At 40.0% G+C, this 14170-nt stretch overlaps 1 protein-coding gene across 3 annotated transcripts in view; it reads right to left on the bottom strand.

Annotated features, from left to right (window-relative positions):
• Positions 1-14170, bottom strand: part of dpp6b (dipeptidyl-peptidase 6b) — a 149105-nt gene that overhangs the window by 103725 nt on the left and 31210 nt on the right. The window contains exon 1 of one of the 3 annotated variants that reach the window (XM_056262918.1): positions 5666-6282. The exons of the other annotated variants lie outside the window; for them this stretch is intronic. Coding sequence (XP_056118893.1) covers positions 5666-5857 — 192 coding nt within the window. The 5' untranslated portion in view covers positions 5858-6282. Of the gene's footprint in view, positions 1-5665; positions 6283-14170 lie in introns of those variants that run through there. 3 annotated transcript variants of the gene reach the window in all.

Consider the following 14170-nt stretch of genomic DNA (forward strand, 5'->3'; position numbering starts at 1 on the left):
GCTGTACCTTAAACCTGTGACTGCAGTTTGTATTCTTTGAATTCACATCAAGAGGTCAATCTGTGACTTTAGATCCTCTATTGGACGTACATCTTTTGATATGAATTTGGAGGTCAGACTTTTCACACAGTGAAATAAAAAACTTATTTGCATAAGCTTGTGTTTCCAGTGTCCCACAATCATATGGTTAAAAATAAAAAATGTCAATTTATGACTGGTTTATGAAACACTATAGTTTTTCTTCACAATATCATATTTGACAATTGCAAAAATACTCACACCTCCTGTGTAGTGAAATAACACATTTTGAAACGGTTGGATGACCTGAGTATGCTCCGGAGAGATGTGATGTAACCACCAGATTAGATGTAGATTAATTTCTTGGAATGGATCTAAGCACGGAGATAAGCGCATCCAGCCAGACAGTTTGTATTCAGTAAAGCTTAGAAAAGCTTTTTTTTTTGGAGAAGATAATACAAAAATGTTTCACTGTGTATATTTTTCATTATCAGTATGGCTGCTTGACAAATTGTTTACTCCATGTAAAGCATCAAGAATAGGCCATGTAATTCTGTGTGATACTCATTTACAAGCCATTAGTGTTCTAATGCAACATGTGCATTATTCATAATAGAGAAGTAAGCCTACAATCGAATGTGACATTTCAACAGACACTATCATTTTCACTGGTGTGTGGAGAGGTAATTAAAAATATTGCGTTGATTGACCTTCTCAAATGTCCTTAGTCATGTGGCTTGGTTAGTACACTGGTGAAACGTACAGAAACCAGCAGTTCTCATTGGGTCCTGAGGCTCACATGACGAGACTTCAACCCGAAACATGCAAGTCACGATTTGTAATTCTCAAACTCCTGTCTTCAGGCAACCTGCTTGATCTTATCCAGTCCGTCACACATTGTGGACTGTGACACAAGGCAAAGCCAGGTTCTTTGACTGCCCCCTGCCTGCTTGAGTATACAGAGAAAGTCAATATGCTTCTCTTCATGAAAGGAAACATATCCACAGGCCTCTGTCCTTTTGAATGTCACTCTATTCTGAGCCAGCCACCTATGGATGATTAATTAAGGTCACTGTACTGCCTCACAGCCCTGCCAAACAGAGCAAGGGATTACAAGATGAAAAACCTGGTTTGATACTTTATAAACTGACAGCCTGTAAATCAAGAAGTCAATGGATAGTCTAACCATCTAATGGCTTAATCATCACTGGATATTGACTGACTATTGAGAAAGAGAACAGAATCATTTTAATAATGTATATTTTAGAGCAAGTGTTAACGCTTTATTGGGAAATCAGCTTATGATTGACAAACTTATCTTTAGAATAGGTCTTTGCAAGCCAGGACAGGAGAAATAATTAAAATACAGTTCACGCCAAAATTTTCGATACCATCACCCACTTTCTCAAAACCTTAAACACAAAATCAAGTATTCAAACTACATTCAGAGAAGCTCTGACCCTTCTGGCAAAATCAAACAATTGCCGCAAACTTATTTTATCTGTGCTTTCAGTCAAAGTCAAAGTCAAAATCAAAATGTAATAAAGTCAATATTTCAAACACTACAGATCTTTCATTAGACACTACATCAAAAAAATGGAGAACACAGATTCCAAAGTTACAGAAAAAAAGTATATTTTGCAACAACATAAAAAAAGTATAGTAATCACAACTTACAGTAGTAAGGTGAATACATTGTATACTGTATGCACTGCAAGTACAGTATTGTACTGAATATTGAATAGTAGGCCTATTGAATGTCTGTATATTCATCACTTGCATACTGTGAAAATACAGTAACTGCAAAAGTCAAAAAGTAAATAGAAACTCTAAATGAAAAGTATGTTACTGCAAACTCAAAAGAGTTGTGCAACTGCAAAGTCAGTGAGAGATTCATTCTCCCTCAGCATCATGTCATCATGTTGGGTCCAGCCTGAGGACTTTGTCCACGTCACAGACAATGTCGTCTCTTGCCAGGCAAAGGGAAAACCCCTCTGGTGTGGCGGATCCAGCCTTGACAACACTGTCCACAGCTTGCTTTTTCTCGTCCTCATCCTCATCGTTCACCACCCATTACACACACTCTTCCCCCTCTCCCTCTTATATTGTTTCCATCCATTGTTGGTATCAACATTCAGTGCAACATTTTGAGTCAATTTTGGCACTCTGAACTGATTTGTATTTAGTACAGTTAGTCTAATCACATCATTAGAAACCAGTTTGAACAATTTTGAGTCGTTGTGTGTAAATGATGACAACTGTGTTGTAGTTGTGTTTTAACTATTGCCTGCCTGTATTTAGTGTTTTAAAACAAAAGTGCATCACAGTGCAAAATTGTTTTGGATAGTGAGAATGTGTTTAGATTTTTGCAAAAAGAGTGCATGAGATTTGCAAACAGTGTCTTAACTACCTGAACTTGTTTAATGTTTCACTGAAAGAGTGATTTATTCGACAAATTTGTTTTGGCTATTGGGATTTTGTTTTAGAGAATGGGATTAAGTGTGAAGATGAAGCTAATGAAAATAGCTTGAGGTGAAGTTATGTTGTAAAGGGCACAAGTGCTCATTGTTTCTTGTCTTTATGATGAATGAGATTATAAAAGCAGTAACGAGCTGCGATTTTACAAATATTGGTGTGTGCAAACGTGCAAAGCTCACCTGTGTGTATTGTCTGACAACAACATACACTATATTGCCAAAAGAATTGGGATACCCCTCCAAATCATTGAATTCAGGTGTTCCAATTACTTCCATGGCCACAGTTGTATAAAATCAAACACCTAGGCATGGAGACTGCTTCTACAAACATCTGTGAAAGAATGGGTCGCTCTCAGGAGCTCAGTGAATTCAAGCGTGGTACCGTGATAGGTTGCCACCTGTCCATGCGTGAAATGTCCTCACTACTAAATATTCCACGGTCAACTGTTAATGATATTATAAAAAAGTGGAAGCAATTGGGAACAACAGCAACTCAGCCATGAAGTGGTAGGCCACTTAAAATCACAGAGCGGGGTCAGCGCATGCTGAGGCGCACAGTGCGCAGAAGTCGGCAACTTTCTGCAAAGTCAATAGCCACAGACCTCCAAACTTCGTGTGGCCTTCAGATTAGCTCAAGAACAGTGCGTAGAGAGCTTCATGGAATGGGTTTCTATGGCCGAGCAGCTGCATGCAAGCCTTACATCACCAAGTGCAAAGCAAAGCATCGGATGCAGTGGTGTAAAGCACGCCGCCACTGGACCCTAGAACAGTGGAGATGTGTTCTCTGGAGTGACGAATTACGCTTCTCTGTCTGGCAATCCAATGGACAAGTCTGGGTTTGGCGGTTGCCAGGAGAACGGTACTTGCCTGACTGCATTGTGTCAAGTGTAAAGTTTGGTGGAGGGGGGATTATGGTGTGGGGTTGTTTTTCAAGGGTTGGGCTTGGCCCCTTAGTTCCAGTGAAAGGAATGTTAATGTTCAGCATACCAAAACATTTTGGACAATTTCATGCTCCCAACTTTGTGGGAACAGTTTGGGGATGGTCGCTTCCTGTTCCAACATGACTGCGCACCAGTGCACAAAGTAAGGTCCGTAAAGACATGGATGAGCGAGTTTAGTGTGGAGGAACTTGACTGGCCTGCACAGAGTCCTGACCTCAACCCGATAGAACACCTTTGGGTGTTGAATGAATTAGAGCGGAAGCAGAGACTGCGAGCCAGGTCTTCTCATCCAACATCAGTGCCTGACCTCAAAAATGGGCTTCTAGAAGAATGGTCAAAAATTCCCATAAACACACTCCTAAACCTTGTGAAAAGCCTTCCTAGAAGAGTTGAAACTATTTTAGCTGCAGAGGGTGGGCTTTGGGCCAACTCCATATTAAACCCTACGGATTAAGAATGGGATGTCATTAAAGTTCAAGTGCATGTAAAGGCAGACGTCCCAAAACTTTTGGCAATATAGTGTATATCTGTGAATTATTCCTATGCGTTCCAATGCCAGACTGACATTTCATATATATTCAAATTGTATTTATTCAAATTATATTCAATCTTTAATTGACATTGGACCAAACTTTTGTTTCACACAACTTTATCCAAACCCATTATTACTTACAAAACACAACAGGTAACACAATCAAGGAGGATTGATTGAGACAGACCACTGTCTGCTGATTGTCACTGCCTTGTTCATTAATTATTCAGAAGAATCCACTTGCCCTGACAGACTGCCAGCGGACGAAGCGTGGCATAAGAGTATCCACAGTCCTTTATGCCCAAAAGTAGGATCCAAAGCTTGTTAAAAGAGCCAGTTGCTGTTTGTGAGGCGAAAGCTCTCAGAACTATTTAATGTAACATACCGAAACAAACGTGTGACCAATCAAAATTGCAATTGGGTAATGTAAAACAGTAGTCTGAGTTCTATAGTCTAAAACAAAATCTTTATCAAAAAACCAGTGGTCTAGATTATTTTACAGTCACAACCTTCTGCAATCAGCTCTAGTAGGCCTTGACCCTGCAAAGCATGAACGGTTTGTCTAGACAGTTTCAATGAAGAAAAGTGAATTCATCCTCCATTAGCAGAGTATGCTATTCCCTACAGACACAAAGAAATCATGCACTTAGTACTCATGGTCTGTAAGACTGAAATAAACCAGCAATAGATATGCAAAGTGTCCTACTAAAATATACTGATGTGACAGCATTATGAGGAACAAGGCTTTACAAATTCATAAAGTATTAGTTAAAAAGGCAAAAAAATATACATTAACACCTTAAATTGCGATTACTATACTTACGTAATTGCAAAATTTGTTCACTGTGTTACAATATTTTTTTCTGTAACTGCATGCTTTGGATTGTGTTTTCCATTTTTGTATGTATTGCCTAATGATTGATCCGTAGTGTTTATATTTTGACTGGTTGTGTGTATGATCTGGAGCATTATTTGATTTTGAGCACAGATAAAATGATTTTGAAGCAATAGTTTGATTATGCCAAAAGAGACAGATGTTCTCTGAATGTAGATTGAAGATTTGGTTTTGTGTTTAAGGTTTTGAGAAAGTGGGTGATAGATAGTTTTTAGAAATGTGTTTTAGCAATTCAGAAAAACTAAAAGATTAGCCTTCATAATAGAACTTTATATGGCAATCTTTTTTTCTTTTTTTTTTAAAGCACAGGTTGCTTGAAGGCTTTTATTTGTGACGCTTTATCGGCTCTGACGTCATTCTTGTCATCGAAGGTCAAAGCATTTAATAGTGAAAATAACATGTGGCAGACGCATCGTAAAAACTCTGGATTACGTGTAGCTAATGCGTTCAGCTAAAAGCACCCTGCTGGTCAGTATTTGTTTAGCCTTCTTTTAGAGAACTAAACCACCTCAGGAAACATAACAGTTGTGTTCTTTAAAACCTTCCTGGGCCATATCTGGTTAAAAACAGACGTTCAGTGCACTACACGACCAACTCTGACTTTCACATTGCACGTGAATCCAACAAGAATACCTTAGCCAAAAACAACTTTAACTTCAGCCTAATTTCTTGTGACATATGGAAAACAAACATATAGCCTATGCGTACCCTATAAAAAAAAACACAAAAGTTCAAAATATCGTCCCCAATCCCAATACAAAACAGAGTCATCGCGTAAAGGGAATAAAAGCGCGATTCTTACGTCTTCATCCTCGCAGGCGTTTCTCTTGCGATACTGGACCGGAGGTCGGGATGAGGGGTGATGAGGACTCTTCCCAGCCTTATTATCCTCCTCAGGAACCTGTCCACCCAGGAGACGACTGGCTTCAGGTGGATGGGGAAAAGAATTGTTGGTATTTATCTTCCCCGTGAATCTCTGGTAAAGCGAAGCCATGAGTCCGGTAAAATCACTAAAGCATCTCAAAGCGCGAGATCTCTCATCAGCTGCTCTCCTTAGATGTGTTTTATTTTAATGTCCCTCTTCCGCAGAAGGTAGACGCTCTTCTTCTCGAATAGCCCACAGCCTGATGTCCTCCGAAGAAAGGCAGTAAGACGAAGCCTTTAATTGAAATGAATCTCTAATGCGCTTGGAGTAATTTCTCTGTTTTATGGCTTTGACTGGAGCCCGGGCGGTACTAGAGAAAGTCTGCTCTGCATTCAAAGCACGTTGTTTCCTCTATAGCCCGTCTACAGAAAAACGACAACAGCCTATATTAAACTGCACTGAGTCAACGGATTTAACAAACAGAGCTTACAAAATCTCACTGCATTTCAGAGGATGAGGCGAGCGATGGAAAGACAGCAGTGAGAGCTTTACGCAGAGCAGTAGTGTGTGTGTGTGTGTGGATGAGACGCGTTCTGCATGAGAAGTGACTACTGACAGGATATTTATCTGAAGAACATACAGTATATACACCACACACAGCTCTCAAATCTCACATTAACTTATATAGAGCAATTACACTGACCGAAACTGTAGACTTTGTATCACCCATTCAATCAATGGACGATTACAACTGTTCAATATTCAGCAATGCAATAACCTATCTATAATACTTCTAAACAACGCTGGAAAGGTCACATACGCAGTACTGGACTGCCACACCGTGGTAAAATGAAATACAACAGCTTAGGTTGCGTTGAACTAAGTAGTTAGTTCATTCGTGCTTTCCATTAAACCGCTAAAATACATTTTAATTTGAAAATGAAATCGATTGGAACTTAACACGCCATGCGTTCAGCACCTGGACAGCGACAGCACACGAACATCAACTTAACCGTTAATTCGAGGCTATTTTCCCCGCGAAATGTGTTGGATATAGCAGTAACGCAATTAACTTTTGTTCCTAGTCTTATACAGAAACGAATTAAACTGCACTTTATACAAAATAAAATAAAATAAAAAACAGCAATGAAATTGATTAATCTGAGATTTATTTCCAACAGTTCGTAGGTCCTTTAAAATGTTTAATGGAAGTATTCAGTGTTAACAAACTATGAGTTTGGGATTTTGAATATCAGTTTTGAATATACATTTTTGGGTCATTCTTGTTACAGTATAGGTCTACTGTACAGTATTTATGCGTGCAGTAACTTACATTAATATGGCTGTCTTGTAATATCTGTTACGGAAGCAGACTCAATAGATGGATAATGAAGTTAAGAGGAGTTTATTGACAACAATGAGTGGAGACAGAATGCAGGTAAGTGAAATAAACAATACTACTTTCGAGAGCGTATGGACACAGATTGTGAGTGAGACGGATGGAACAAACTGGGACAAAGAACACTGGAGACAATGGAGATGAAGATGCTGGAGATGGAGACTAGAGAATGTTCATTGGGCGAAACAAGGTTAGCGATAGCATGGTAAGTAGTCCTCTTCGTATGAACGAGACCGGACAGTGAACAGAAGTGAAAAGTGAGTCTTTTAGTAGTGGTGGTGACGATGGTGATGATGAGGTACAGGACAGGTGTGTGTGATTAGGAATGACGTGCAGGTGGGAACAGAGGAGAGTGATGGGAAGTGTAGTGCAGGTACCTGTAACAATATCACTGTTGGGACGTAGCTATTTCTATAAAAGGGTACAGACTGTCAGAAATATGCTGTGGATGAAAATAAAGAGCTTAAGTTAGCACTGCTCAGTGTGGCAGTTAGCATACATCAAGGTGTCAAGTGATTTTGATATTTTTAACTATTTGAAATGTTCATAATATCAATGACTGTAACTGTATCTAATGGGATGGATTTTTAAAAAAAAGTCAAACAAACCAACAAATACCACAAACACTGCAGATTTCATAAAATTAATTGATAATATTTGGTGTCATTAGGCATTTTGTTAGTTAATGAGGTATTATATATATTAAGAATAAAATGATGTAAACTTGAGGACATAAATTAAACAAGAACAATATTCCCAAAAAAAGATGTTTAGTTTGAAACTCCAGGGAAATGGAAACATGGCCATCTCTGCTCAAAACAATGTAGTGAATCCAACCATGTTTAAATCCAGAGAAATCCGCGATTTTAACTGTCATTGCATCAACTTTCAATGACGTCAAATCCGCGTTACCCTCGATTTTTGTTTTTACTTAAAAACCATGGAAACACCGAAGACGCTTTAATATATTGTGTGTTTTATTAGACAGGTGAGCAACTGTTTGCTAATTAGGGTGCAGGATAGTTTTCACCCTCCCAGGAGCGAATTCTAAGCAGGGAGGAGAAATGAACAGAGCTTGAACTCTCTTAATGGACGCAATAACCAAAAGGAAAGCCCCCTTGAATGTGAGAAATTTCTCAGATGCTGACTTTAGTGACTTGAAGGGGGCCAGGGATAACCCCTCGAGAACCAATGCCAGATCCCAGGTCCATGCCCCACGGAGGACCCGTACGACCAACTGGTGCCTTCTCAAGCGCCCATCACTTAATGGAGCGTGGAAAGCCGCAATGGCAACCACGCACACCTCAAGCGGACGGGGTAAGACCAGCAGAGAAGCGATCGTTGAGGAACTCCAGCACTGAAGCCACTGGGTCCACACCACGCTCCCTACACCAAACGGGGGAAAACATTCCATTATAGGCCGTACAGTCTCCTCGTGGATGGAGCCCTAGAGCTGAGTAAAGTCTCGACCACTCCGGCTGAAAGACCAGCCTCTAGGTACTGAGACCCACAGTTTCCGCAGACTTGGCCGGGGGTGATGTATCGTACCCCCGGCCAGGGAAAAGCAGGTCCCAGTGATATGATGTCTGAGAACCACACCTGGGCCGGCCAGAACGGGGCTACCAAGAACACACTGACCCCGTCCCGACTGGCCCTCTCTAGAACTGCCGGGAAGCAGAGCGATCGGGGGAAATGCTCCCAGAGGAGCTGGATGCTTGAGGGAGAACCACAGCGGACAATGGGAGGTCTCTTGAAATGTGAATAGATGGGCCAAACCTCTCCCATATGGACTCCACGTCTCAGTGAGGAGTCTCCATTTCCCGGGCCTCTGCTCTGTTCAGGGGAACAGGACATCTGCCCCAAAATTCTGGTCCCAAAATCGTTTTCGCCCTTTGTGGAGACTGGCGCACCAGATCCTCCTGTGGTCCCAGGGGAACTGTTGTCCCTCAGGGCCACGTCAGGATCGGGAACTCCATCTGCGATCCCCGTGACCTGAGACGCCGCGGTGATGTAAATGAGTGACAAACAACACCAAATAGACAGACAGTTTACACAGAGCACTTGCTGAAGAGCAGAAGCTACTCTCTTTGTGTGTCGGCGTCCTTTTATAACTTCCGCATTCCACCAGCGCGTGCCAATCATTGAATGAATAACTTGTTTTCTTGATTTACTGAGAGTAACATGTTTGTACCATGCCTTAAAAACAACACTATTTTGTCAAGTGGCTAACATGGTCATATTCAGGAACTTTATTTGTAGTAACAGTAATACAGCATTTTCTCTGCCATGCAATATGTTTAAAAATTAATTGCATGCCATTTAGCAACACAAGACATCCAGCCTTTATTAATATGATATACTAATATAAATCTAGCTTACTGCATGTGCAATAAGTGTCTCATACCAGCCACTAAGCTAATGCATATAGAGTAACATCATGCCATAACTTTCAACACACTCAAATGTATTTTTAGTTTGATTGTATGAAGTAAAACAGCGCTGCATTGACCCACAATTTAAATTTGTCAGATAAAGTGACCTGTATGAGTAGTAATTCAGCATTTGCGGCACTTTCATTAGAATAAAATAAAATAATGTGACTTTAAGTGATCAAACGTAACTGTAACAAAGTTCAAGTTCAGGGAAGTACGTTAAACATAACTTTAATTGTAAAATATGCATAAACAACAAAACAAAATGAGCGGCTACGGCCGACTGTGGCATACAAGCATTATAAAAACAGCAACGTAAAATGTCCCAGGGTCTCGGCCTGCCCTGCTGCTTCATGCCACAGTAACATTGTTAAAACTTTAATACATTAGCTCATCCATGAACATAATTTCTGAGTCCCTTCGGATTGCTTTCTTTTGACTGTGGAGGTGAAGACGACAACTCCTATGATTCGACGCTCATTCACGGTGCCATCAAGCTACACCTTTGTTATTGTTTTAAATAAGTGACATCGAGATGCTAAACTTACATATTGTGCCTTTAACTTTAATATTTTATACAATATATTAATCATGTGACCCATTTCAGGACCAACAAAACTACATCTGAATGGAAGACCATATGGAGCAACAGAAACAAGATTATGTAAAATATATATATTTTTTATTTTGCAGCAGCAGCAACAACAGCAGAAAGAACATTGTACACTCACCGGCCACTTTATTAGGTACGCCTGTCCAACTGCTCGTTAACACTTAATTTCTAAGCAGCCAATCACATGGCGGCAACTCAGTGCATTTAGGCATGTAGACATGGTCAAGACAATCTCCTGCAGTTCAAACCGAGCATCAGTATGGGGAAGAAAGTTGATTTGAGTGACTTTGAACGTGGCATGATTGTTGGTGCCAGAAGGGCTGGTCTGAATATTTCAGAAACTGCTAATCTACTGGGATTTTCACGCACAACCATCTCTAGGGTTTACAGAGAATGGTCCGAAAAAGAAAAAACATCCAGTGAGCGGCAGTTCTGTGGGCGGAAATGCCTTGTTGATGCCAGAGGTCAGAGGAGAATGGCCAGACTGGTTCGAGCTGATAGAAGGGCAACAGTGACTGAAATAACCACTCGTTACAACCGAGGTATGCAGCAAAGCATTTGTGAAGTCACAACACGCACAACCTTGAGGCGGATGGGCTACAACAGCAGAAGACTCCACCGGGTACCACTCATCTCCACTACAAATAGGAAAAAGAGGCTACAATTTGCAAGAGCTCACCAAAATTGAACAGTTGAAGACTGGAAAAATGTTGCCTGGTCTGATGAGTCTCGATTTCTGTTGAGACATTCAGATGTTAGAGTCAGAATTTGGCGTAAACAGAATGAGAACATGGAACCATCATGCCTTGTTACCACTGTGCAGGCTGGTGGTGGTGGTGTAATGGTGTGGGGGATGTTTTCCCGGCACACTTTAGGCCCCTTAGTGCCAATTGGGCATCGTTTAAATGCCACGGCCTACCTGAGCATTGTTTCTGACCATGTCCATCCCTTTATGGCCACCATGTACCCATCCTCTGATGGCTACTTCCACCATGTCACAAAGCTCTAATCATTTCAAATTGGTTTCTTGAACATGACAATGAGTTCACTGTACTAAAATGGCCTCCACAGTCACCAGATCTCAACCCATAGAGCATCTTTGGGATGTGGTGGAACGGGAGATTCGCATCATGGATGTGCAGCCGACAAATCTGCGGCAACTGTGTGATGCCATCATGTCAATATGGACCAAACTCCCTGAGGAATGCTTCCAGCACCTTGTTGAATCTATGCCACGAAGAATTGAGGCAGTTCTGAAGGCAAAAGGGGGTCCAACCCGTTACTAGCATGGGGTACCTAATAAAGTGGCCGGTGAGTGTATATAACGTGCACATACAACATTGATGGCCTACATTTGTGAAAAAGCATTGCCATCCCATTACACGAATGTACTGCAAATATAGCTCTACAAGCAAGCGTCTTTCTATATGGCATTTATTAAGACGGTATGATGGTAAAATATTTACACATTCAAGTCATTTTATGGGGTTTTTTCTCCCTCTCTTTCTTTTTGGCTGATTGTATGTAATTCTTAGAATTCTACGCTTGTGTTTTTTTTTTCGAATAACTGCATGCCGTTGCTTAAGTGTTATAATCCATAAAATACAATAAAAACAAACTAATGGCTTTTGTTTAGAACACTCTGAATATATTTTATAAAAAATAAAATAAACATTGAGCCCATACCTTATCAAATCAAACTGTGGTCCCGACTGTATCACAAATATCTCTAGAAAGCTAGGGAAATTAAAGTGTACAAGAATCAATTAATTTCCTTTTAACTGCGTGTAATTTCCATTTTCTTTCTAGCAGGCATTCAGATGAAGTGTGCTTACTCAAAACAGAAGTGCTGGAGGCTGAATAACTTATAGCCTGCATTATTCATGCACTCGGTGCTACAAAGGTGTTCAGGTTTAATTGACTTAGCAGAGAGGCTATCATGGATACACCTTAATCATAGCTTCTAGATGATACACTCTTAAACCCGACCTCAAGGGATGCTGCTTGACAAAGTAGCGTCTACATGGTTCAAACTCTTTTAACAACCACATTTTCATCAAAAGCCAGGTTGAAGTAAACAGGGCTGTATGCAAAGTCCAAGGGTATTTCTTTTGAAATGTCAGCAACTCTAGAAAATCTTTGATGAGGAAAATTCATATGAATGTAACATTTACAACATAGCCAAAAAAAATCTAATCATAATCATAATCTAATAAAATAACACACAATACTTTGCAGAACAAATATTGTGGCTGCACTCAACAGAATATTTTTTTTTTCATCACTTTCAGCTTTGAGAAATCGCTGAGATTTCCTTCATGGCTTTGTGGGCAAACTGGACATCAAGAAGCTATACGCTCCTGGCTTTTTCATGAGTCAAGCCTTGAGATTTCTTTTGAGATGCAGCAATATTGATCCCATACAGACATGCATTTCTAAGTCCTTTTGAAGGATTTATGGTGTTATGTTGTGGATGCTGCAGAAGACTGCGCGACAGAATCTCTCATCGCAATCAATTCCTTTTTCATGTTTCCTTAATGGCTGTCATGTTAAAATAAGAGTATATTTCATTTTGGTTCATTATTTTTCATTGCTGTTTGGAGCTTCATTGTGTCCAATATTACAATTGTGAGTGGTGCAAACTAACAATTCACATGTTTGCTTCACAAATATTTTGTTTACATCTATTAAACTGATCTGAGATTTTATCAATTTGAGCATCAATCTCAATATCATTCATGGCATTGAATAATGAGTTATCTTAACAGAAAAAAAGCTAAATGCAAAACGCTCTAGAATATCTTACAGCCTGTGTCAGACAGTGATGTGTTTCTGCTTAAGTGCTGTATATCAAAATGCAATTAACCACAGTGAAGTTGACCCTAATAAGATCCATATTCAGCTGTGAAATAAACTCCTTTATCAATCAAATGCACTTCAACATTCAGTTACATCCAATTGCACTGATATGACACTGAATGCAATTAAAGTACTTCAATTCTCAGAGCAAAGCCTATATTTGATTGGTATGTCAAAAACACCGTAAACACAACAACAGTATTATTGGACGGTTTCTCAAAACTTTGTTTTGCTTTATAAACGGTACATTGAATGGTCACTTAAAAAAAAAAAAAAAGGAAAGAATTTGAGAACTCTTGGAAAAGTTGTGGATGCCCAGTACAAAATAATGGCTCACTGACAGTTTCTTTAAAATGCACAAGCGTTTAGGACGGACAACAATAAAGATTTGCTCAGGTGTTAACTGATTGATATTTGATGAGTTGGTTGTTTGTGGATTCATCTTTGAGCTGTCAACTGTGTTTAAAAGGACATCTATCTTTGTGGAGAGTTCAGCAGACCTCAGCTATTTAGATCAATAGAGTAATCTGCAGGATACTCTGAGCAATACCAACCTGGCTCATAGGATGACAGAGAAACATCTCTTCAAGGTTTAGGGCTGTATCTCAATTTGCTGCCTCACTGACTGAAATGGACAGTTGCTGAATAAGCAGAAAAGTCATTTTAAATGCAAAGAAATAAAGGAAGCTGATGGAATGTTTTTGGTAAGGTCTTTAGTAATGCATATACCGTAGATCATGTAAGCCCTTATTCAAGGAGACACTTATTTCTATCAATTCACTTTCTCCATCTGGCGGCACGGTGGCTCAGTGTCGTCTCACAGCAAGAAGGTCCCAGTTCGGGTTCATCTTGTGGTTGAGGCATTTCTTTGTGGAGTTGACATGTTCTACCTGTGTTGCTATGTGTATCCTCTGGGTGCTGTTTTCTCCCACAATCCACAGACACGCAGTATAGGTTAATTAAAGACACTACATTTTCTGTAGGTGTGAGTGTGAATGTGTATGTCTGTGTGTGATTGTTAGTCCTGTGACGGACTGGCCTTCTGTCCAGGGTATTTCCCTACCTACAACCAAGTGAACTCTAAGCTTTACTTCTAACATTTCTTCTTTTTCCTAATGGTTTGGAGTGTTGTATATGCT

This window comes from Rhinichthys klamathensis, unplaced genomic scaffold, assembly GCF_029890125.1.
Source record: "Rhinichthys klamathensis goyatoka isolate OS25496 unplaced genomic scaffold, OSU_Roscu_1.1 h1tg000011l_1, whole genome shotgun sequence".
NCBI classification, from domain to species: Eukaryota; Metazoa; Chordata; class Actinopteri; order Cypriniformes; family Leuciscidae; genus Rhinichthys; species Rhinichthys klamathensis.